Source organism: Lepisma saccharinum, chromosome 7 (genome assembly GCF_977018435.1).
Source record: "Lepisma saccharinum chromosome 7, izLepSacc3.1, whole genome shotgun sequence".
Classification (NCBI taxonomy): Eukaryota; Metazoa; Arthropoda; class Insecta; order Zygentoma; family Lepismatidae; genus Lepisma; species Lepisma saccharinum.
Genome location: NC_139235.1, coordinates 7,640,877 through 7,666,452, shown reverse-complemented (window position 1 = coordinate 7,666,452; position 25,576 = coordinate 7,640,877). Strand labels below are relative to the sequence as shown.

The following is a 25,576-nucleotide window of genomic DNA, read 5'->3' as shown; positions in this document are numbered from 1 at the left end:
AGGCGACGACGCTACCACTGCGCCATCGGAGAGGCAACTACATATAGGAGAAGTATTTATTTTAGACGAGAGCGCTCAACTACGCGTATATTACATTTCTTGGATCTAAAGTGAAAGAAAGTAATAATTATTTTCCCACAATTCACGCATGCGTCGCTTCAGATCCAAGAAATGTAATATAAGCTTAGTTGAGCGCTCTCGTGTAAAATAAATACTTCTCCTATATTAAGAAATTAGAATGTAGAGATGCTCATGAATGTCGTCGCAGAGCAAGCTGTCCTTTTTCCCACAACACCGCATGCGTTCAGGAGACGCCTCTGGGTGAAGGTATGTCTTCACTGTTAAATAAGCACACAGTTAGGAAACCTAAAGCCAGCTGTTGTTTTATTCGATCCACAAACGTTAACGCACTGTGCACCGTTTCTCACAACTTGTTACTCGAAGGGAACAATCCTACGGAGCAACTTTCCAAGGCAAATTTACAAATCGAAATCTGATAGGTCTATGCTTTGCCACTGAAGCACACTGTCCTCCTGAGCTCACTCGAAGTAAAGACCATAGCACGACACAACACAGAACAAGGAGAAGCTCTCAAAGGTGGAGAAGGCGAAGCTGTCCCTTTCGAAGTCCCACAGGAACTTGGTGCACATCTGGATTCCGTGCAAGCGTTTCTCGCCGATCGCCGTGTAGACCACAAGTTTGTACCTGTAAGGGGGAAAGATTCACAATAACAAATGCCTCGGCAATATCCATACAGCATACAAATTTACAGGAATCATCCAATGGATGTCTTTAGGATATTCGTGCGTAACTTCTGGATATCCAGTAGACATTCATTGGATATCCCCTGGATATTGGACCTATACTCTGTCCCAGCAATATCTGGAGCGAGCGAACGAAAACAAGTTTCTGCGCAGGTAGCGAATTGAGAGGGCTCGACCAATCAACGCGCGCGAGCTACCAGCAATTTGCGGCAGCACGTACTGCCTTGCTCCGCCAACTTTCTTGGGCTATGCGTGACCTTGGCCCACAGATTTCTGGGACAGGGTATAGCTAATATGGACATTATCCTGATGAACAAATATATTACCACATCATTATTTTCCAAAAGGTTTGTTTGAAAAAAGAAAACAACGCAACCTTCATCGAACTCCAGTTGATGAAGTAACTGAAATTTTGGTAGCGAAGTTACTGTTGAAGGCAATAACTGTATTTTCCTAGAATGATGCTAACACATACTGCTATCTTGGAGTATCTTAAATGCAAGATATATTTTTGTTAATCTACACAGAGAAAACTGTAAACTAAATTTCGTAATTTTAACCAAACTTTTTGGTAATACTGAACAGTGTCGCCAACTTATATGAGCCAGTGGGGCTCGGGCCCACCCAATAAGTTGAACGGCCCTCTTCTTAAGAAAACAAAAGGTTTAATCGATATACACATAAAGAATTCTAACAATCTTGATTACTGAATGTTATCCAAATATTTCATAATAATTTGATACATCTCCATTCTCGCTTCTTGCTTCGGTCTGAAATTTTTGAGCGTATTCAACGCACATTTACCACGACCTACCAATGTTGACGTTGCATGCGCACAGGCCTTGTTATAAGAAGGTACCGACTAATGCAGAGGATTTCGCTCGAGAGCCAGATAGTTCGCACGGACGACGCTAGATAGCGTACGGAATTAAGAGCTTCTTCGCTCGACCGAATAACGCTCAAACAGGCAAAACGAGCGTTATACGCTCGAAGAGTAGTACACCTATAATTGTAATTTGTCTGTGGTACTGGGCTCTCAAATATGGATCGTGGAGTGAAATTGAAACTTGAATTGAATTTGAAGTTTTGGGTGCGTCAGAACGTGGGCTATTTTTGCACCCATCACATTATATGGGGTTCAGCCCCTTACCATAACGAAATTTATATCTAATAAAACATAACTGTAATGTCGGAGAACTAACATCTTCTTACTTTGATTAAAAGCCGAGGCTGTAAAGGAGCACACATAAGGACAAAACACAGACAACACCCACACACAGTCCCATAGAGGATTATTCTGGCTGTAGGACCACACGCCAGGGTCTCGTTAGTCTGCAAAATGCAGTCCAGGGTGTACTACGTGGAAGTGACGTTGACAATTGGGTATACTACGTGGAAGGGTCAGCCCTTACACCCCGTGAAATTAAAACGTAAGTAAACATAGTCATTATCTTCATGCTAAAATGTAGTGTAGACTATCTTACCATATATGAAAATTAAATAGATGATTGAGGGCTGAAACTGCCAGAACATATATGGGTCTACGATTAATGCCGCATTAAAATGATACTCCATTTTAAACGCTCGAGCATGGCACGCTCGGTCGTGGTAGACTCGAGCGAGTACGAGCAAGCGGTAGTTCCATGCAGTAAAACGCACGGCCATGAAATTAGACGGGTGGCACAACCCCGTGTGTTCCTAGGTTTAAGAGCAGTACGACGTGTAGATATGGGACTCCATTTCTGGGGCCTGTAACGAACTTTCGATTCACACGATCACCAGCTCTGTATCGAATGGGACTCGAAGGGGTCCCAGAGAGAGAGGTTGGTCTGACTCTCGAACTAGGCACGGTTGACGTTGCCACACAGTGGGCGGGAACCAGCGACATTTGTCCCGCCCTTGCTTTGCTTTTTCCATACGTGGCACCAGCGCAATTCTGCCCAGCCGCCTGATATGATCCACATTGTTATGTGACGTCATCAGTAGAAGATATGTCACTAATGTATTTATTTTTGTAAAAGAAAGCGTAATTTCTTTGTTATTAAAGGTAATAATGCACCTTGTTTGTAACATATATCTTTTGTTTAATGTTTATTGTATTTTATGCTCTGTTATGAGTAATTAAATGTATCTTTGTTTGCAAGAGTGCTCTATACGAATTTGTATTTCTAAAGATGTATAGATGTCAGTCTTGTTGATAGTATCCTTTTGTAGATAGTGAGTGATTCATCTGTACTTTAATCTGTGTTCTCGAAAATAGTATAAAAGCGAGGATGTCGCGTAAGAATCAACACACTTTCGCCACGGATCGACGAAGCTTTTAAACTTAAAAAGAACTCCTCGGTGTTGTGCATACATCCTGGTATGGTAGTTCGGGGCGCAAGCTAGGCCTATGTGAACATAGGTACGCCGATAGCCATGCATTGATGATATGCACAATACTGCAACCATTCCACATCAAATAATAAAGTTAGCCTAAAGATTAACCTAGAAATAAAAGGTTAAAGAGTAAATATTGGCTCAGTTATCATTGCATATCTCTTGGTGTGGTAGTTCGGGGCGCAAGCTAGGTCTATGCAATCATAGGCTTGCCGATAGCCACGCATTGAGTTTTATGCGTTTTAATTGAGTCAATTCATCGACAAAGCGAAATCCTCGCCTTCGTCTCAAGTATAGTTGCATTATAATTGCATTAAATAAAAATAAAACTTTTCAATTTATATATACGGCAGTAATGTGGTTTTATTTCTCTGTGCTGTGAATATTGTCTTTGCCTAACACTATCCCTGTACCTGAGAGGAGTCTTTGTACTTCACCGAGTCTCATCGTTCACCGCTGAGTATTATTAAGTTAATATTAATAGTATAATAATACGACGCCTGAGGTAATTCGGCAGACCTTTAATAGAACGTATCAAATGGCAGCTCAACCAAGGAATATAGAGATTAGGTAAAGCCATCCGAAGATTGCCGATCTTGCACGAACGCGTGACGTCACCGGAGAAGCAGTGAGCTCGGCTGAAGCAGACGGCCCCTAGCATTTATATGGGAGATTCAGAGAGCGAAAGTATATTATTACTTTTAGGAGGGGGAAAATAATAATTGTCATCCTCCAAGATGGTATTGAGGCATCCTTTTAATGATTAGTAACATAATTGAAAAGCGCTACTTTTAAAAGGGGACAAAGTACATGTAAGTACATTCCTGAAACTTTCTGACCGATGCGCTACAAAGAACGTTGCGTGTTCTCCTTTAGAATTTCGTCATTTTACAAATCGTAATATAATTTTAACAAAAACGTGGCATGCTAGAGAAGAATTAAAGAGTTTAAGAAAATATGTGATTAATAGACTTAGTTTATTTTACTTCGCTTATCTGTCACATATGGCTAATCGCAAAGATGAGGATGCGTGATGATATGATGAAATTGAAGAAAGGAAAGTAGACCCATGCCCGGGCGGGGATTCGAACCTGGGGGCACTTGGCATCGTAAAGCGTTGTGCTAACCACTTCGCCACGGAGGTCAGCATTACAAGGAAATAAACAGAAATTGGCATCTATGTTTTAATATGCGAGACGTTGTGATGAAAATTATTAATATATCTGAAATATCGGGAGTTGACCTTCCAGTCTCTAAATGTACTTCTAGGGTTACGCAAAACCTTTACTCAAAATTGCTAGTGTAAATTAATAAGCTATTAAAATTTAAAACTTATTCCTGTTCGAAAAGAGAAACTGCCTAGTCAAATTAATATTTCGTAGAAATACATATATTTGTCTTTCATGAGGCCAAGAGAGTATTTGGAGGAGACGCTGGCTTGGGAAGGCTATAGCCCCGGATCTCGATCTGCAAAGGGACTTCCAGTGGGAAAACATTCCTATGAAATAGTCCAGAAGAAGGGGCGAAATGATTTTTTTTAAATGGCTCAAGAATACAAAGATATAAGTGGATATTTGACAAGCTTAGTCTAAAACTTACAACTGAAGTCGTACGTGTGTGTGTGTGGGGGGGGGGGCTACGTGAGGTAACACAGTGGAATATGATTCACAATACTAAAATTAAAATAAATATGTGGGAACAATAGAAATCAAAATATGGTGTAGCTAGTGACAGCGCAATAGTAAAGATGGAGGGGTAAATCATATTTTCCCGGGGCAATCATTTTTATTATTCCGTTACATACGAGACAAATATGCATATTTTGGCTAAAAGAGCATTCATTCATTTATTTATTTTGTCGTTTTACTGGGGGCAGATAAGAGAGAGAAAGAGAAATCGTCGAACCAGAATTGGGGGCGTTCCTTCCCCCCCCCCCCCCTCCGTAGTGTGGCTATGCTATGGCTATGCTGGAGAAGAATGCACCAAGTAATACGCTATTAAATAAAACAGATACTTTTAAAACTTTTAATCAAATTATTTGTGAACTATGATTTAAGTTTAGAGAGAGCACATACCTGTTTAATTTAATTTGGATGAGTTAACTTCTGAAGGCTGCCATTTCCGAGCCTTCTTCCGGTGTAACTACACTGCCCTTTCATCCGTAGCTGCTGCGTTCAGGTGGCGGAACGAGCAGAATACTAATTAAAACAAATATGTGACAAATATATATATATTGTTGAAGCTATTGACGGCGCCAAAGAAAAGACAGAAGAAGAAGAACGTGGAGAGTGCAGTGATATTTTACGGGAAGCAGCAGACACGTATCCAGGAAATCCTTTCGGGGCGGCGGCTGAACACCATTTTTTAAAGGGGTATCACAATTGTATGTTTAAGGCCAGTGATGGCAATTGGGTTCCAAAATGTGGGGGGGGGGGGGTGGACAAGGAGACAAGCATTAAGAGGCCATAGTGTGATAGTGTGGAGGCAAAAGAATGGGGAGCAACTATCTCCTAAATCGTCGCCACTGTTTAAGGCTGTCATTTTAATCAGAACGTGAAATCGGGACATTTTCTACCACTCAACTCCTCTGTTTCCATGCATTAATATTGTGTGCCGGAACCATCTCAGTATGTATGTTTGTCCATTTCTTCTCATCAGGCATCAAAACATCTATGTACCAGAAGTGTTTTTACGAAGGTGTTACACATGCACGGAATGCACAATCCACTCGACAACACAAGATTCAAACTGTGTGCTGGGAACTGGACGCAGACAGTTCACGAATATCTCTCTCTCATTCGAGCCTGAACACCACTAATGTGTCTTGTCCTCCCATGTTTGCAGCTCTTATAAAAGCCGAAACCCACCAAATTGTTCATATTCAGGCCTAAGCACTCGCAAGTGTCCAAAATTGTCTGTTGAGTGTGTGTCGAACCCAGTAGCCTTAAACAAAAGTATTTTTTTATGCCATGAAATTCTCGGGCTGCATACACAAAATTTGGTCCTGGCACAACCAAATCATCACTCAAAACTTTGATTTTCAGTTGATCTGTGCAGCTTATTTCTTTTTTAATAAATCGCTCCAATGCCCAGCCCGATACTGCCGAAATATTCACTTTAGAGAGAGAGACCTTCGATCTCTTCGTCTTTCGACCCGAACTACTCGTAGCACTACTCGAAGTTCCGCTGTCGTCAATGTCTTTAGCTTTGGGACCGAACTGGAACTAGTGGTAGACTTCGTTACTTTACGGTATTTAGTCCATTTCATTTTCGAATCACTAGGTCTTATAAAGCAACCAATGGACACTGACTGATCACTAATCGACTGTATGAATTGTCACACTTACGTCTACCGGGAAATTGAAGCCGCGTATTAATATCCTCATTATATTCTAGAACGTTTCGCAGATAAAACGATTCGTAAATATTGCCAGTAGTTCGACTCCTCTTTTTAAAGAACGTTCCCTCTCGCGCTTTCCAGAGATTAAAAAATTACAAAGAATCCGAATCGCCCTACCTGCGGCGCTACCTTTGTTGTGCACCTTCCAAATGCTGACAAGTCTCTTCTACATAGTGTTCAAGTTCGCTACGACAACACCGAAAGCGTAAGAAAAGTTTACGTGCAATATTATCAACAACAGCTTACATTGGAAGCCTGGAGAGAACAAAACAGGGGTTCCTTCGTAACACGATTTCTTGAAAACCATTTTACACATTTGAATCAACTTTGTGATAAATTGATTAGAAAGGATGAATCTTAACAGTAAAAGTTGTAACTTTTCCCTTGCTACTATATTTTAGAAGATATTCGTTGTCAAATTTCTCAATATTTGCATAAGGAACCAGCCTTTTCCGTGCCGAGTGTTTCGATGGTGACGTCATGCATCCACGGACAACTGCGCATACGATCTGCGCCGCCGAACGAGCATCCCCTGAGCTCAACGTGTTGGCTCGATTCTGTAGTGTACAAGGGCAAGACAATTGTTTAAAGTTGAAATTCATTGTGCAAGAGCACTAAACTTTTATATTTGTAGAAAAGCACAGAACTACTTCGTTGAAATGGAAAGAAAACATTTGCGTAGCGCAAATAAAAATCTTGCTTCTAGTTCAGAGCTTAATGTTCCCGATTGTTGTCGGAACGTTGATAAAGATAAACCCACATTTGTGTGCAAGAAATGTACAAAGTTTCTACATTATGAATGTTGTGGCTTAGATGTTCGATCTGAAAGCCACGAAGCTACCGATTTCGTTTGTAAAGAATGTGAATCATTGTCTACAACTATTACCTCTGATCCATTAAATATGTTTGAAGCTTTAAAAGCCATGATTGAAGGAATTAGCAAGCAGGAAGTTGAAAGTATGGAAACATTACAGGCTGATATTAGCAAACAGTCTGAAGCACTGAAAGCTGATATGTGCAAACAGTCTGAAACATTGCAGGCTGACATTAAACAGCAAGCTGATTCCATTAATAACTTGAAGGCTGATATTAGCAAACAGTCTGAAGCACTGAAAGCTGATATGTGCAAACAGTCTGAAACATTGCAGGCTGACATTAAACAGCAAGCTGATTCCATTAATAACTTGAAGGCTGATATTAGCAAACAGTCTGAAGCACTGAAAGCTGATATCTGTAGACAATGTGCGCTATTAAAGGATGATATCGGTAAGCAGCACGATGAATCTATGAAAGCTTTAAGAGCTGAAATAGGCGAGATGGCCTGTGAAATACAACAACTAAAGTCTGAGAACGAGAATACTAGGGCCCGATTCTCTGAAGAAATTCGGCAGGCTAGAGAGATGGACTTTGATGAGTTCCGGCGTAGCTTGGCAGCCGATGTTAATAAAGCCACGGAAAGTGTTCGCATCGATGTAGAGGATATTAATTCGAGATTTGCTGAGGAGTGCAATAAGATTATTGAAAAACAGCTGACGATGGAACAGATATTGGCCGAGGCCGAGACTGACAAAATACAGTTCCGGGCTGAGGTCCAAGAAAATATTAGTCAGATTTCCGTCGTTGTGTCTCAAAGAAGCAAGGATGTTGAGGAAATAAAGACTCAGGTAGAACAACTTACGAATCAGTTAGAGACTATGCACGTTTCCCGGCAAACGGAAACAGAAACTGGATCTCGAACAGCTGGTCACCCGTCTGCGGTTGCTGAGAGTGCAGTGTTACCAACCATTAACATTGAACTAAATGAAGCAATGGACAGAACAGGTGGGGAGAGAACTAGAAAAGACAAACAAGTATGTCGCCCACGAGTTACTGCTGATTCAAGAGCTAATGAAGTGGCCTCTGCAGTTCCACCTACCTTTAGTCTCTCGGGCGATGATAGAGGTTACAGAGAGCGTGAATCTCCCAGGGCACGGCATCGTCGTTTTGAAGAAGGGGCAAAGAGGAAACGTCTAGCAAGGAAGAAAGATCGCAGTTCCTCCTCTTCCAGCACCAGCTCGGACTCTCAGGATCAAGCGAATATCAGAAAGCGAACACGAAGGCATGGAAATGTGAGAAGCGGGTCAGATGAGTCACCACAGCGAACTCAGCGATCAACGACGACAGGAACCCCAAGGATGGCAGACCTTAATTCCTTGTCCAAGTTCAAGGGAGACCTGGAAGCCCAGAATGCTGAACAGTATTTAAAAGAACTCAATATCAACTTTGATTTAATGCAAGTTCCATACGAATATCGATTGGAAATTATTCCTCGGTTATTCAAAGGCCAGGCTGAGCATTGGTTTCGAGCAAACCAGTTAGAGTTCAAGTCCTATTCTGATTTCTGCCGTCGTTTTCGCAAACAATATGCTTCAGAAGAGGCCAAAGAAAGGCAGCTGACAGCAGTGAGATCTCGTCGATATTCAAAGCAGTTTGGTATGAGTATGGAAGAATACGCATGGTCCATTTACTCAGCCTACCGCAATCTGTCTGCCCGTTATGTAGAACCAGAGATAGTGAACTTAATTATCTCTCAGCTTCCATATAGAGCCCGCAGCCTGAGTTTGGCTAATTCTCCTCGAACTGTACGACAGCTTGCTGATTTTTTGAAAAGATTCGAGGTGCTTGAAGAGCAGGACAGTTGGAAACCTGTGTGGAATAGAGAAGGTGCAGGCCAGGGAAATGCTCCCAGACAAAATAGAATTGGAAACCAACAACCCAGAGTCAGACAAGTTATGCAGAACCAGAGGAATGGATATTCCAATTACAACAGACGACGTAATCCTCCTAGAAGGGATGGCAGGAACAACTACGCACGTGGGCCGCGTCGTTCCAGATCTGATCCAGAAGACCATTCCCGTGACTCTTCACGTAACGCCTCTGAACCCAGTAATTTCAGAGCAACGGCGCCTCCGTTTGAACCTTCTGCTTCGCGTTTGACGAACGAGCAACGTCAAAGCGTCGACATGACAAGAGACTTTTGTTGGGCACCATCGACTAGTGCTAATCCGAGTGGTATGCAGTCGGATTTAGCCAGTCGCCCAACGTGAATTCTTCGTTCCCGATCACGGTTGGGCTAAAATCTTGGACTTCTCTGGGAACCGATGACAGCGTTATAGATAGTGAAGATAATCATCTTTTTGTTGTGCTGACTCTCAATGAAGGAGAACAAAGTTTAGAGAGAGCACTACAACAGGCAGTTGGAAAGGAAAAACTACCCAGGGCTCCGTTAATTAAAGCAACTGTAACAGGCGTCGATTTTATTTGTGTTCTGGACACTGGCAGCGAATGTAATCTCATGAGCTACGCCATTTGGAAGAAGATTAAAGAGAAGCTGCCGTCATTGCAGTTACAAACTTGTCCAGATGTTAGGCTGACTGATTTCACTGGGAGAAACAAAACTAGAGTTGTGGGATGTAGACAAGTATATCTGGAGATTGCTGGAAGAAATTTATTGGAGGACATGTTTGTCTTGAAGGGTCTCGAAGCTGACTTTATTTTGGGCTACCCATTCCTCCGGAAATATGAAGCAGGAATTGACCTACAGCGCGAGAAGTTATCCCTCACCGTAGACGGAGTTCCGGTAGAGCAGGACCTCGTGAATAATGGATCTTCGAAAGGGACGTATGTAAGAAAGGTCCGTGAAGATTCCCATGTCGATCAGTGGACGGCTAGTCCTGACGACATTCTGCAGAAGGTCAATGCGAATGAGATTTTATGCGAAAGGGGTAAAAACCAATTGAAAGAAGTCTTATTGAAGCATAGAGATGTATTTTCCGAGAGACCAGGTACTATTAAAAACTTCCAGTGTGAGATTGAACTCACCACCACAGAACCTGTGTATCGATCTCCATATCCCATACCTATAGCAAAAAGAAAACTCCTGGAGGAAAAATTACAAAAGTGGAGACAATGGGGTGTTATAATGCCTTGTAATTCCCCTTACTTGAACCCTTTAATTGTAGTCGAAAAGCCTGACGGTACAGTACGCCCATGCATTGACTTCAGAAATTTGAATAAAATTGTACGTGTTCCACGAAATTCAGTTGAGCCCATTTCGGATGCCTTACAAAAATTTAAAGGTGCTCGTTATTTTACAAATCTGGATCTGGCTTCTGGATATTTACAGATCCCTGTAAAAACGGACTGCCAACCATGTACTGCCTTCTCCTATAAAGGACGTCAGTGGATGTTTGCTCGAATGCCTTTTGGTATCTCTAGTGCTGTGTCAATTTTCATAGCTGCCATGCATGCTGTATTTGGTCCTGAAACCGAAGAATATCTAACTCAATATATGGATGACTTGCTGATTTTCGACAAAGAACTCTCCAAGCATCTCAAACATCTAGACGAAGTGTTGCAGCGACTCCAAGAAGTGGGCATGACTGTAAAACTGCGAAAGTGTGAATTTGTCAAAAAGGAAATCACCTACTTGGGTCACGTTGTTTCTGGAGATGCGATCAAAATCCAACCAGACAAAAATTCAGCCGTTAAGTTATTTCCTAAACCTAAAACTAGAAAGGATGTTCGGAAATTTCTTGGCCTCGCCAACTGGAGGCGGAAGTTCATTGAAAATTTTGCAGCTAAATCTGAACCGCTCACCAAGCTGTTAGGTAAAAATCAACGTTGGATTTGGGGAGACGAGGAAGAACAAAGTTTCCAGCTACTGAAGAATGAACTTGTAAGAGATGCTGAATTAGCACAGCCTGATTTTGAACAGGAATTCTGTATCCAATGCGATGCTTCTGGGAAAGGATTGAGTAGTATTCTTTTCCAAATGGATGGTGAAGAGAGAAAGGTCATTCAGTATGCAAGCCGAAAACTGAAGGAGAACGAACGCCATTACTCCATCCATGAGTTAGAATGTTTGGCCATAATCTTTGGAGTTGAGAAGTATGCTGTTTATTTGAAAGGTAGGACCTTCACTATCTACAGTGATCATAAAGGGTTGGTATGGTTACAAGACGCCCGTAACTGGAACAGTCGTTTGACTCGCTGGTCTTTAAAACTCCAACAGTACCAGTATAAAATAGTATACGTCTCTGGTCGCCAAAACGATCTGGCAGATATTTTATCTCGGTATCCTGCTGATGATAGACCACAGATTCATCCTGAAAATAGCCAGCAGACATTCAGAATAAACTACCTGTGGGCCGAAAGAGGAGAAATAGATGACGTCGACAAGTGGAGAGAGGCACAATCTGAAGATGAATTCTGCAAAAATTTACTCCAATCTCTAAATTCTCAGGAACGTAACCTCAGATTGCATCGTTCCTATCGCATTCAAGAAGGAATTTTATTTAAGAGAGGATCAGACAATCAGTCCCTTTGGAAATTGTGTGTTCCGGTGGTAATGAAGCAACCTCTCTTGAAAGTAATTCATGATGAAGCTGGACATTTTGGAGTATCCAAGACATTGAAGCGACTTGCAGTACGATACTTCTGGAAAGGCATGAAGGTTGACGTGATACAGTACATCCGAGACTGTGAAATTTGTGCCCAAAGTAAACCAGACAAATTGGGGATACTCAAAGAGACCCTTCATATCAGTCCCAAGCAACCTCATGAGATGCTTTCTCTGGACTTGATTGGGAAGCTTCCTCGATCTAATGGATACCAGTACATCTTGAGCCTTATTGATGTAGGTACACGTTTTGTCTCCGCATATGCTTTACGGACTGCCAGCACCACAGAAATTATAAACACGCTTCAGAGAGGATATTTTGCTCACTATCCAAACGTTACGTTTACCCTGAGCGACAGAGGAGCTCAGTTTACCTCTAAGCAGTGGCACGAATTTACCAAAAAGCTTGGTATCCATCACGTTTGCACCACAGCTTACAATCCAAAGGGGAACATGGTAGAACGAGCAAATCAAGAGATAGTCAGATTACTTCGTCTATTTTGTTATCGAGAACATCAGACTTGGTCTCGATACATATCAAAAGTTGTTTGGTTAATTAATTATTCCGTTTCTGAGACTACTGGATATTCACCTGCTGAACTATTCTTCAACCATCCCATACCCAGAGAGATCCTAACCCATTTCAATTGGCCCGAACGGGAAGAAGCCCAACCGGATTGGAAGTCCAAATTATTCTTAGCCCAAGTCAGGGAGAAGAAGAAGCAGTCGAAGGATTTAAATCAGAAGGGAAACGCCAAGACAGTGACAGTTGGAGACTTCGTGATGGTTAAAAACCATTCCTTAAGCTCCTCATTAGATAGGACCATTCAAAAGTTATTTATGTTGTGGATAGGACCTTATCTAGTGGACAAAGTGGAAAATAATGTTGTGACATTGCTAATTCCAAGGACTAAAGAATTATATGGTAAGGTTAACTTGGATAACGTAAAACTGGTGCGTTTTTCGGAGGATAAAAAGAAAGAATTTGTAATTTAAAACTAAGTTTCCTCCAGGTAGATAACTTCCTTCCTGAAACTTAGTTTCCGAAAGGAAGGGGCAGATGATATGATCCACATTGTTATGTGACGTCATCAGTAGAAGATATGTCACTAATGTATTTATTTTTGTAAAAGAAAGCGTAATTTCTTTGTTATTAAAGGTAATAATGCACCTTGTTTGTAACATATATCTTTTGTTTAATGTTTATTGTATTTTATGCTCTGTTATGAGTAATTAAATGTATCTTTGTTTGCAAGAGTGCTCTATACGAATTTGTATTTCTAAAGATGTATAGATGTCAGTCTTGTTGATAGTATCCTTTTGTAGATAGTGAGTGATTCATCTGTACTTTAATCTGTGTTCTCGAAAATAGTATAAAAGCGAGGATGTCGCGTAAGAATCAACACACTTTCGCCACGGATCGACGAAGCTTTTAAACTTAAAAAGAACTCCTCGGTGTTGTGCATACATCCTGGTATGGTAGTTCGGGGCGCAAGCTAGGCCTATGTGAACATAGGTACGCCGATAGCCATGCATTGATGATATGCACAATACTGCAACCATTCCACATCAAATAATAAAGTTAGCCTAAAGATTAACCTAGAAATAAAAGGTTAAAGAGTAAATATTGGCTCAGTTATCATTGCATATCTCTTGGTGTGGTAGTTCGGGGCGCAAGCTAGGTCTATGCAATCATAGGCTTGCCGATAGCCACGCATTGAGTTTTATGCGTTTTAATTGAGTCAATTCATCGACAAAGCGAAATCCTCGCCTTCGTCTCAAGTATAGTTGCATTATAATTGCATTAAATAAAAATAAAACTTTTCAATTTATATATACGGCAGTAATGTGGTTTTATTTCTCTGTGCTGTGAATATTGTCTTTGCCTAACACTATCCCTGTACCTGAGAGGAGTCTTTGTACTTCACCGAGTCTCATCGTTCACCGCTGAGTATTATTAAGTTAATATTAATAGTATAATAATACGACGCCTGAGGTAATTCGGCAGACCTTTAATAGAACGTATCACGCATATTTTCATGGCCGTGCGTTTTAGTACCGACAATGGCCGTGTTCGAAAGGTGGAAGACTGTACTTGAAGCGAGCATCCTCCGAGTATGGTCTTGGAGTGCGGTCTTTAAGTCGTCGACTGGAAGTGAAAGTATTTCGAATTGTATTCGACTGCAGCGCCATATACGATCAGTAGATAAAACTGACGACACGTTGTTGCCCTCGCCTATTAAACACTTGTTTATAACCATAGAAATCACATAGCATTTTCAAATGTCCGTACACATACATTTCCACACATTAGAAAAACTTTAACCAACAACTTGCTGACCCATAACGCATATAAATAGCCCGTGTTCTATCTTCACGATTCGAAACAAATCAGCAACGAGTGTGGACATCACGTGACCTAGTCACCAAGCATCTGTGCTGAGAGCTGCGTACTTGCGTGCTTCTGTTCTTGGCGCTTTCGAACTGTACTAAGTGACGTCACTTCCGTCAAAACCATACTTCAAGTATGTACTTTGCACCTTTCGGACAGAGCCATATCTCTGCTCGCTATCGCCATTGCTTCTCTCCACCCCCACGTACGTACAGTACGTCGATTCACTCACCGGTCGAACTTCAACTTCTTCACCCTCGCCCTGACATCGGCGCTGATTTGCTTGGCCAGCTCCATGCACAGGGTGGCGTCGTAGCGGACATCTTGCAGCTTCTCTTTCATCACCTCCTTCATGATCTTCTCCACGGGTTCGGGGTTGAAGGGGTGGTCGGAATCCAGCTTGTAGGTATTCATTAGCTTCACCTGCGGAGCGGGAAACGGTGTATGAACTGTTCTGTTTGGTGCCGTGAGGTGCAAGGCGTTCTTATCGATTTGCGAACATCGACCGTTCGATAACAACTGTTGTGGTTCTGAGAAAGCAAATCCTGGATGAGTTCTGAAACTCTAAAGCTTAAGGGGATGAGGGACAATTTCGCACCAGTTGTGCATTTATTTCAATATCCTCCGAATGGGCAGTGTTATTGAGGGGAAAAGCTGGCGTTCAATAGAGTATGAATTTCTCCACATGTTGCACGTGAAAGTGTTTTTTTAAAGTTGATTATTAAGCTAGATACGATGTTTGAAAAATATGACGAATAAGAATTTTCAGAAACCTATGTATTCCTTATGGAGAATCAACTTCAACTTAAAGTTACTGCTAATCAAATGGAAGTTTCGACATTTCCGTCTGTCAATTACTACTTCAGTCTGTCCTTTTTCCGTTGATATATTTTTCTATGCCATCGGAAGTTTGATATTCCCAATTCAGCAAATAAAATAATACTTCCATAAGAGCAATGTATTTCTCCTTGCCTCCTACGGCCATCCTGGCAGTGTTGCCAAAACTGATGCACATAAAAGAGCTAAATTTCACCGTAAACGGAGTAAAAACTTTCAAGGAGCTAGATTTACGAAACTGAATAAAGTGCCTCCTGGGTAATTTTAGGTGTCAAATGAGTGGGGGTGTGGGTAAGGGGGCGCTGTTATTACCGTTAGCTTTAAAGTGATGGCAATTTATTCTTAGTTTTCACCGTCTAGATCCGGCGGCATCACCCATCTCAATAATCCAGCGATGGTCGTATGAAATCGAAAATAAAGTATTCCCGGATAACAATATTACGTTCTCTTCACGTCAGCCAATGCGCTATAAAGAAAAAGTAGCTGGGGATGTAAGATGGGGTGGAGCGACGCAGCCAATATAATATCTCGCCACGTGCAAAATGTATACTTATGACAGAAGTTGTCTATGTAAGCCGGAGCCAGATCATAGTGGGGCAGGGGGCGGGTGCCATAGTTCACAGCCAAACAAGTGCACGAAAGAGACAGATCTGGCTCCAAAAGAGTGAAGCTGGCAACAGTGATCGGCAGCTGCCGAAGAGAGAAGGACCTAGGGGAAATTGTCCCTATCCCCCTTAAGATAACCTGCAGACTTCTGGCACAGAAATTTCGCGATTCGGTTTCTCGCGTTTCCCTGTAGTGGGCGTTACACCACTTGGTTTCAATACAAGCAGACAAGGTAAGTTCTGTTGCCGCGTTTTCTCGCGTCTCGGTGGGCGATATGTTACATGGGTTTCACATCGAAGCAGCCATTCGTGTCGCCGGGGTCAGGCCACTAATATGATTGATTGGGTTTATTTTACTTCGCTTTTCTTTCACTTTTAGCTAACCGCGAAGATGAGAATCAGTGATGATATGAGGAAATTGCTGAAGGAGCACTCACAAACACCCATACCGGGGCTTGATTAATTGATTTGGTGTTTCAAGTCTTTATGCATAGTAAGGCTAATCGGGACTGGACCTACAGCTTAAAGTGGGATCCAAACCGCTATGTGCCTCCACCGGGTATCGAACCGGGACCGCTTGATTACAAGGCGACGACGCTACCACTGCCCCATACCCAGGCCGGGCTTTGAATCTGAGACCCTTGGCGTCAGGCACGTAGCCAGGGGAGGACTCGGGGAGGCTGAAGCCTTCAGAAATCCTACAAATATCTAATTTAAATTGTGTAGGCTAGATATAGTGGTAATTAATTTTACTTCCTTAGCAGGATTAAACATTTGTATAATAAGTTGTAATATACTGGAAAATTCATCTTCAAGGCTTATACTCCACCCCGAATAAAATTCTGGCTACGGGCCTGCCAGGCGTCGTACCGCGCTGTGCTAACCACTCTGCCACAGAGGCCGGCTGGTCATTAATATGAAACTGAAGAGTAAAAATAATTATCATAAGAATAAATTGATTGGTTGATTGAATTTAGTATACTTTACGCACAGGGAGGCTAATCGGGACTGGTCTTACGGGTTAAAGTGGGATCCGAACCACTGTGGAATTGCCTCTACCGGGTATCGAACTCGCAAACCCTTCATTACACATAAGAATCAAATAACAATGTACAGACTATTAGGAGCCGCGGTGGTGTAGTCGGTAGGCGACACGGGAGACCTGAGTTCGATTCCCGGTGTAGGTGATCTAACGTCGGGATTCTACCGGCCTTGTCCCCGCATGAAGCGGCTCTGGGGCTCACCCAACCCCAAAATCAATGGGTACCTGGGGGTAAAGGTGGCCGGAGCGTGGTGCTGATCACATCACCCTCCAAAATTATCGAGATCGAGAATGTGTGGGGCCATACCCCCCACATCCCCTAAATTGTGCCTTCATGGCACGTGCTATATGCAGGGGGAACTTTTTATCACAGAAAAATCTCACTTTTGGAATGTAAATTTCTGAATTAATTTACCCTTTATTTTTGTTACTTAGTGTCACTTTTCTGCTACTTTTTGCCAATCGTGACCATGAGGATGAGTGATGAAACTGATGGACACTCACAAAGGACACCCACTGGGGTCGTAGCGCGTTGTGCTAACCACTGCGCCACGGAGGTTGTCCCATAATGCAATGAGCTAATCTTAAAAACACTAAGTTGCTGACCAAGTTTATTAAGATATAGAAAAACTACTAAACAGGTAACGTTTCAACCCTGGATTAGGGTCTTCCTCAGACGAAGAACTAAACTAAAATGATGAAATATACTACACGCAGAAAGATTACATACACATAGCAGGGTCACTAGACACACAACAACAAATCAAGTTGACAGTCCTTATCTAGGAAGATTTCTCCAAGGGAATTAAACATTTTACCTCTTGATGGTTAATGGGTCTAACACACTGACAGGTGATTGACAGGTCAAGATTAGCAAGAGTCTGGAACCACCTGTTTACCACTCAACCACCCCTCCTGCCTTTTTGGATATGGATGAATACCTCCTCCTCTGGTCTTCTTTTCTCTTCTTTCTTCTTTGCTCATTCTTCTTTTTCCATCATTCCTTTTCTTCCTCGCGTTACCTGTCGAGTGTTTTTTTTTCTATATCTTAATAAACTGCCTTGGTCAGCAACTTAGTGTTTTAATATGGAAACAAGGCTTAATTATATTACAGAGCTAATCTTGAAAAAAATTGTCATTCCAAATATTTTCGGTTACTTCTTTTGGGCCACCCTGTATTATTGAAAAAGTCGCCAATGTGACGTGTTAAGGCCAATAGTAGTAATGTCAGTGGCGTGCCCAAGGGGAGGGTTGATGGGGTTATATCCCCCCTTTGGTCCAATATTCCTAAAAAAGAACGTTAGGTAATGGTAGAAAAATATCACAAAACGAGGGCGGACTACCAAGAAAAAGTATACGTAACCCTTCCCTTTCGAAAATCCTGGGCACGCCACTAGGTAATGTACTAAAATAATGGTATGGTATCTGTGTACTGCTGAAAGTCGAATCCCTTGTATCGATGTTTCGGCAGAGCCAGTGCTTGATTTTAAGTAAGCCTTGAATTCGGATAGGGTATAATAATAATAATAAAAAAAGTTCTGGATTTACCTTCTGCTTTTCCTGTTGGAGGGCATCGGGAGTGACGAGAGCGAAGCTGGAAGCCCGCTGCTGGCTTTGACGTTGGGCGGCCTCTGGTGGGACATGGGACGGAATCTCCTTTGGCTTCTCCTTCTTGCCTTCCGCCGCAAGTTGCGCGCTGACCTCATCCACTCGGGAGAGTGTTCGCATTCCTTTCTTCTCCTTCGTGGTTTCCGCCTCCTGGAAGAAGACAGAAGCGATCTATGGGTAAATTCCCAGTCCTCATTGGAACGCCACTTTGATTCAAAGAACGTGCCGAAAGATGTTTCCCTCTGACAACCATATGTCAAGTCCACGTGGAGCTCAGTGAAAGGTTATGAATGAAATTTGAAAATCTCACGTGTGAGAGTTCGGTACCGGCGATTAAGGGGGCGTGGGGGGCAGTTGCCTCCACACTATGGCTACAGCGCCTTAAATAACGTAGTGTGGAAAACGACCCAAGAAACTAGTTCCCGAGACGGATGACAACTTAGATGGCAGTGCGATCAGTACGACTGCTAATTTTCTTATGAAAGTAATGCGGCTTAGTTAGTTTTTGGAATATATTGTGTAGATTTTTTTGACTTGAAATGCGGTACGTGAATTGATGGAACCAGTTATATTTGTGGAGTGATTTGCAGTCACGAAATGGCATTAATTTGGAAAGAAAAGTAAAACTAAATTAATAAATAAATAGCATGCGTAACACAAGAAGAAACATCGCAAAGTGATTCAGGACGTCAGGTGTTGGATTGTGTACTAGAGTTTTATTTTTCTATGTTATTAGAATATAAATAGTATCCTGAGAGATATTTCATACCGAGGCGACAAACCACAAGTGTCGCTTGGAAGCGAGCAGTCCGTAATCAATGCAGCCTTTCGAACCGTAGGGACACAAGCTCTGACTGCATCGTTTCCTCAAGGAGATTTTACACCAAACCGACACGCGACAAACGATACGAGGATTTCACACCAAAGCGACACGGGTCCTTCGGTCCAAGGCAACTTTCATACCGAAGCGACACATGTTGTTTGGAAACGAGCCAATCAAGAGCAACATTTCACATCGTAGCGGCATGACGGGAAGCACAGGCCAGCGTTCGGTTGGTGAAATCCTCAAGCGATAAGTGTCGCGTGCCGCTTGTCGCTTTGGTGCGCAATCTCCATAAAGCAAGACACTCATTGCAGCGCGCATGCGCGAACAACAAACCACGGCAACATGTTGCAAGCTATTGAGGAAATGCCCTAGTTTGAGCGATGCACAAGCGACAAAGCGACACGTGTGGCTTATCGTGTCGCCTAGATCTGTTGTTGTAACGTGCGGTTTATTGTGTCGCCTATCTGTTGTTCGCACAATTAGCAGCGAACGCTTGCTAATAGACTTTAGGCACCATGTCGCTTGTCACTTAGTTGGGAACTCCCCCTGTAGCGCGTCGCTTCGGTCTGAGCACCCTTCCTTTAAGGAGCTTTCCGACCGAAGCAACAAGTAGAACGCGAATACGATGGCACTAAGAAAGTTTTGTGGCGTTCCCCTTGTCGTTTCATGCAATCAAAATTATCATCATCGCTGCGATTAGTTTAAAGCGGAAGAAAAGAGACAGTAAATATCAAAAATACAAATGCTTCAGTGTGTATATCTTTAAAAGAAATGATGATGACAATGATAATAATATTGAGCCTAATTCATACACAAAAATTTAGTTGCCAAGAGCATTTCACGCGTATTTTTTCTTCCGTATTATTAACGAAAGTAGGCTATGACGATAACAGGACGTGGTCGACTGTCTAGAATGTTCGTTAATATCTTCGCGACCACTGTACCAAATATCATAGCAATTATCACATTCATAGAAATGCTTCATGTAAAAGAATCAGGCGTTGCAGCGAAAACTTCATTTACTTCCATTATAAGCAGACAAATGCCATGCACGTGTGCCGACCCCAGAGCCTCTAGCGGTATCATATTCGAGTGGAACCAGCCAGAGATGCCAGAACAGTGCCGTTTTCCACACTACGTTATTCAAGGCGCTGTACTATGGCCTCCTAATGCTAAGCCTTGTCTACCAAGAGAAAGTAAACTGTCTTTGACCCCCTCCAGTTTTGGCACTCAATCGCCGCTACTGTCCGATGGGGGCCCATGCTGGGGGGGGGGGCAATCGTGGAGGGAAAGGCGGCCGGAGCATGGTACTGATCACCAGAGGAGCCCATCCCCTCAAAATTATGTTGCTTTAATGCAAATTGTTTTTTGGGTCCCTCAATGCGTCCCCCCAAAAAACAAATTCGGCCCTTAAACCGTATTGTAATCCCTACAAAGTATTAAATTACGACAGCCTGTCTACCGAAAGTATCTTAGCTTTTTTGTTCCAAATGATGCACCTACTTTAAATTAAGCATTATATACAGGGTGACGCAAAAGTCAGTTTCCCCTAGGAGGTTCTTCCTTTTTCCTAGGGAAACTGACTTTTGGGCCAACCTGTATTTAAGAAATTATGTTATTAATGAATAGCGAGAATATCGCTTATGTCTTGTAATGCAGATATAGTATAACACTTCATATCCACCTTAGTAAAGCGCCAAATACGAATTGTCGTAACACACTATTGCGAGCGAAGCGAGCTAAAAAATATTTTACATCCATTTCTTTGTAGGCTTCCAAGAATATTAATTTAATGGGGTATCAATACTTTCTTAGGATCCCGAGATATTTAGTCTTTTCCAACTTCTCTTTTGGCACGTTCGGGTTCGAAAAAACGTGGAGTCTTCAAAATTTAACGTTCGAACTCTCTCTTCACTGCAGAAATCCCTTGACAATCTAAGATTCAACACTTTATCAAGAGCTTCAAAAATCTCCCCCTTCAAATGTAGTATTCAATCCTACCATCGAAATTTCCATGCCAATTTTAGACTTACTGTTGATATTGAAGAGTGGATATTGCCTCCTCCAAAGAATTAATTATCAGTCTAAGACAATAGTAACATTCAAGAATTGGCTACCTCCCTCAATTTAATGATCAATCCCCCTCTAACTAAAATACCCGCCATATTCTAAGATCTAGAATTGGATACTAACCCCCCCCCCCCCCCCAACGTTTAATTCAGAAACCCCCAGACCCCACTTGTCGATTAATGCTAATATGTAAGAGTTGGATATACCCCCCCCCCCCTTTCGATAATGCCCTTAAACACTTTCTTTTCTTCATCTAATGGATTAAATATGGTGCATTTAAGGTGTAAATTTTTTTTATATATACTGTATTTTGGAAAATATATAAATGTTGAATTTTACATTATTTGAAGGAAAAAAAAAACCAAAAAATCTTGATGGCGCAGCCTGCGCTATAATCCCCCCTGTGGACATCCCTGCTGATCACATCATATCACATCCACAAATGGCTTAGATTGTGAATAAGTGGGACCATATCTCCAAAGTCCCCTATATGCCTTCACAGCGTGCTGCAGGACAAGACAAGAAGACATCACCCAACTCCAAAGAGGGCTGAGGCTCAAGATGTCATACGAATAACCTCGTTTGCTTGCAAGCATGTAGTTTCCATGGTACTTCGTGGAAAAGATTTGAATGCTTTCCAAATAAAGTAATCTCGTACACATCTGGTTAAGGTAGGATACGCCAGGTTTGGTTAGATTCGAATATATTATACAGGGTGTCCCAAAAGTCTTTCCCTGATTACAAACTTTGTTCATATCCGCTATATGCAATGTAGAGATGTGAAAGTGGTGCCAAAATGTTGGAAAGCTAACCAAGTTTTTTTGTTCCAGGTTTCAGTAACTTGGCTGTAGTGTAGCAAATCGGAAAAAGCTCAGTGTGTCCCCTGGTATCATTAGGCAAGAAAACCTGTATAATTTGCACTTTGTATGCACGAAACAATAAACGTTTGTGTAAGATATCATGAAGATAACGTTTTGGCTGATGTTTTACGTTGTTTGAAATCGCTATGGTTGATGGTCGGCCACTTCTCGGAAAGTCAGAAACAGATTCTGTGGTCTTGCAAAAAAACTTGGTTAGCTTTCCAACATTTTGGCACCACTTTCACATCTCTACATTGCATATAGCGGATATGAATAAAGTTTGTAATCAGGGAAAGACTTCTGGGACCTCCGATATACAAATATATACTGAATGAATAACTGATTGATGGAGTTCATTATACTTCGCCTTCTTGCCACTTATGGCTAACGGCGAAGATGAGAATTAATGGTGATGAGATGAGATGGAAGAAGGGACAGTCACAAACATATAGAAATGACACGTGAGCCCCACCGAGGATTATACTGGCTGTGAATTCAGACGCCAGAGCCTCGCTAGACTTCAAAATGCAGTTCAGTGTGTACCAAGTGGAAGGGCGGTTGATACTTGGATGTCTTAACAAAGGTTCACCACTTACATCCAAGTTAGATTTGAGATCTAGATACATGGTCATATTTAATGGGGTTAGGTCTGATTTCAAACAAGATTTATCCTTTTCATTACTACTTTTGTTGTCTTAACGTTTGTTTAGGCTTGTTAAACTGGTGATATGATAGCCATTATGTACTCAACTCTTAATAAAATATAATGAGTGACCTGTATCAATCTATTACCAAGACAGACTTAGTTTACATGGCTACAACCTAGTTAAAAAATCTCATGTCTCAAGTACGTACCATTGTATATTTTTTTCTAATCCTATTAAGGAAAAGAAACCTAGAAAACTTTAAATTTTCATCCTTATGAACTTTGACAGCCAAGTATGAGATTTATTTAACAAGGTTAGGAAGATACTGGAGAAGCATGTTCATTGGTCGAGACAATGACGTCACTCGGTGCTCTCTATGTGTGTTGAATGTTGGATAAATTGTTTGTTTGTATTTGTCAGTAAGACGATGTAAGGAAAGTTTATTTTCTGAATATTATGAATTCAGTACAAGGAAAAAAAGGTGTATATACTTTAATACTACAAATTGGCGATGTTCTTCGTCTTTCATGTTATAACATTAACGCTCTTTACGTAAACCGGTAAATGGTGAGAAAATATTGGTGAAACCATCATACAGACCTACAAAAGGTCTGACATATATTTAATCATGGATAAAGGAAAAGAATGAAGATACAACGAAACTAATACTATGGATGGAGAGATAAAGTCAGGAGTGTTTTGTCCTTTGTTAATTCACTTGTACAGTCACAAACACATCTGGGTTGCAATCATATCATTGAAAGTCAATAGGATTGTTAACAACCCAAAAATATCCATGACTGTACAGGAGCTGCATTTGTCGCAGAGAGAATATCAAGACGAAAGTTGATTTCTTGCCAGGCTCAGATCAGCATGACACATCCACAATGGCTAAAGCAAAGCAATGAACAAATATTGACCTGTAAAACCTAGGTAGTGATTGCTGCTACAACCTTTTCAAGCATTCCCATTGACTGGTAGCTTTTAGCTTTTTGGGGTAGTAAATAATCTGTGGCGGTTAGGTTAGGCTAGTTGGGTTTGGTTCTCTTAGAAAAAGAAGAAGATTAAAATGGTTGTAGCAGCAATACTGACCTAAAACCTAATAGAATTTGTATAATTGGATGTTATGTACAAAATAAATGGTCAGAGATAAGTAAAGAATTAGACCGATGATGAAAATGAAGCAGCCAGTTTTCACTGAAATAAGTCTGTCGCAGAGTGATGTCTAAATTATAGGTGACTACCATGGACGTCCGCAGGATTTTTTCCAGGGGAGCAAACAAGGCACATTTTCTCCAAACATAGTGTTGTTCCCTAAAAAAACATTGCTTAAATTTGAATTTATGATGTTCATGCAATAATTAACACATATTATTGTGGCTAAAATGAAATTATATGTGTGAAATACACAATTTTTGGTTGACTTTCATTTTTAAGGGAGGGGCCACAGCCCCCCCCCCCTTCCGGACGCCCATGGTGACTACCAATGAACACAGTGCCTGGTGCTGCTGTTGCACCCTTGCTAAATTCATCTTGAATTTTTGATTGAAGAAGTGAAAGAGTCAAGTTAAAATATATTTGTGTGAATAACATTTTTGTGTTTAAATTTTGTGTAATGTGGGTTTCATGTGATAAGTTAACTACAGAGGGAAGGATAATTCATTTTGCATAAAGAGCTACGGTAGCTCAGTTGTTAGGGTGTCTTACTACCATGTGAGAGGCCCAGGTTCAATCCCGGCAGGGGAGAACCTGGTTTTTTTTCCACCTGTTCAAGCGGCTCCGGCACCCACCCAGTGTCATATAAAGTAGGTACCTAGAGGAAACTATGGGGGTAAAGGCAGCCAGGGGCGTGGTGCTCATCACATCACACCCCAGCTTCGGCCGTGATCAAGAAAGCGTTGTGTCCTAACTCCACACCCCCTATACGCCTTCATGGTGTGGTACAAAGCACAGGGGAACACTTTACTTTTTTCTTCTTTTTCTTGCTTTAGTCTCGATTAAGCTATAGAAGTATAAATGTCACTGATCTGACAACAACACAGACTCACGCGAATATCTTATTTGAAAGATGAAAACAGTACACAATACACTTGGGATAGAAAATTCCACAAATAACATAGAAAATAGCCAGTAAAATGGGAAAATATGCACTAATTGGCCACTAATAACAGGGTAAAATGGGGAAAAAAGTATGTCCTGAACACGAGAAACACTACACTCAAATATAGACAGCAGACACTAACAGAGGTAAAGTATGCAGTTGAATTGGGTAAATAGGAACTGAAATGTGCAAAGACGACTTCAAAATACAGCAACAGTTATACTTGCATAAACGGTCATTCCACAATATATAGGTGAAACCCTCTGGAAATAATACAAATAATAAAACATGAAAAATTAGCAACATCTATATCACAAATATATGCACAAATGTTCTTACTTTTTTTGTATTGCTTGCATTGCAGAATTACTTCTCTTGTAGTTTACAGACAAGCATACAAATACATTTTTTGATGTTACGTTTAGGGAGAAAATGCGCTCCCTTCATCAGACATTTATTTTACAAGTTCTATCTTTCACAAATGGCAGGGTAAGCCACCATCTTTGAAATTTAATCCCACAGAAGAGGTCAAGAACCTTCGTAGATAGGATGATGATTTTCGATTACCTGTCGATATTTAGGATTGACAATTAAAATTTGACATC

The 25,576-nt window shown here is 41.5% G+C and overlaps 1 protein-coding gene across 1 annotated transcript; it reads right to left on the bottom strand.

Moving 5' to 3' along the window:
- Nucleotides 1-357: 357 nt before the first annotated feature.
- On the bottom strand, nt 358-23,150 carry LOC145990121 (dynein light chain 2A). The gene is made up of 4 exons (XM_083125778.1): nt 23,079-23,150; nt 18,408-18,617; nt 14,608-14,798; nt 358-705 (listed from the first exon to the last, which is right to left on the bottom strand). Exons 1-4 carry the CDS (start codon nt 23,079-23,081, stop codon nt 540-542), a joined length of 570 nt encoding a protein of 189 aa, XP_082981904.1. The 5' UTR covers nt 23,082-23,150; the 3' UTR covers nt 358-539.
- Between the last annotated feature and the right edge of the window lie 2,426 nt (nt 23,151-25,576).

What these genes read in the sequence shown, in the direction of transcription:
- LOC145990121 (XM_083125778.1), bottom strand. An exon ending in TCCAACAGGAAAAGCAGAAG is followed by an intron (nt 14,799 to 18,407) that starts GTAAATCCAGAA and finishes CCCGCTCCGCAG; the next exon opens with GTGAAGCTAATGAATACCTA. An exon ending in AAGAAGTTGAAGTTCGACCG is followed by an intron (nt 706 to 14,607) that starts GTGAGTGAATCG and finishes TCCCCCTTACAG; the next exon opens with GTACAAACTTGTGGTCTACA.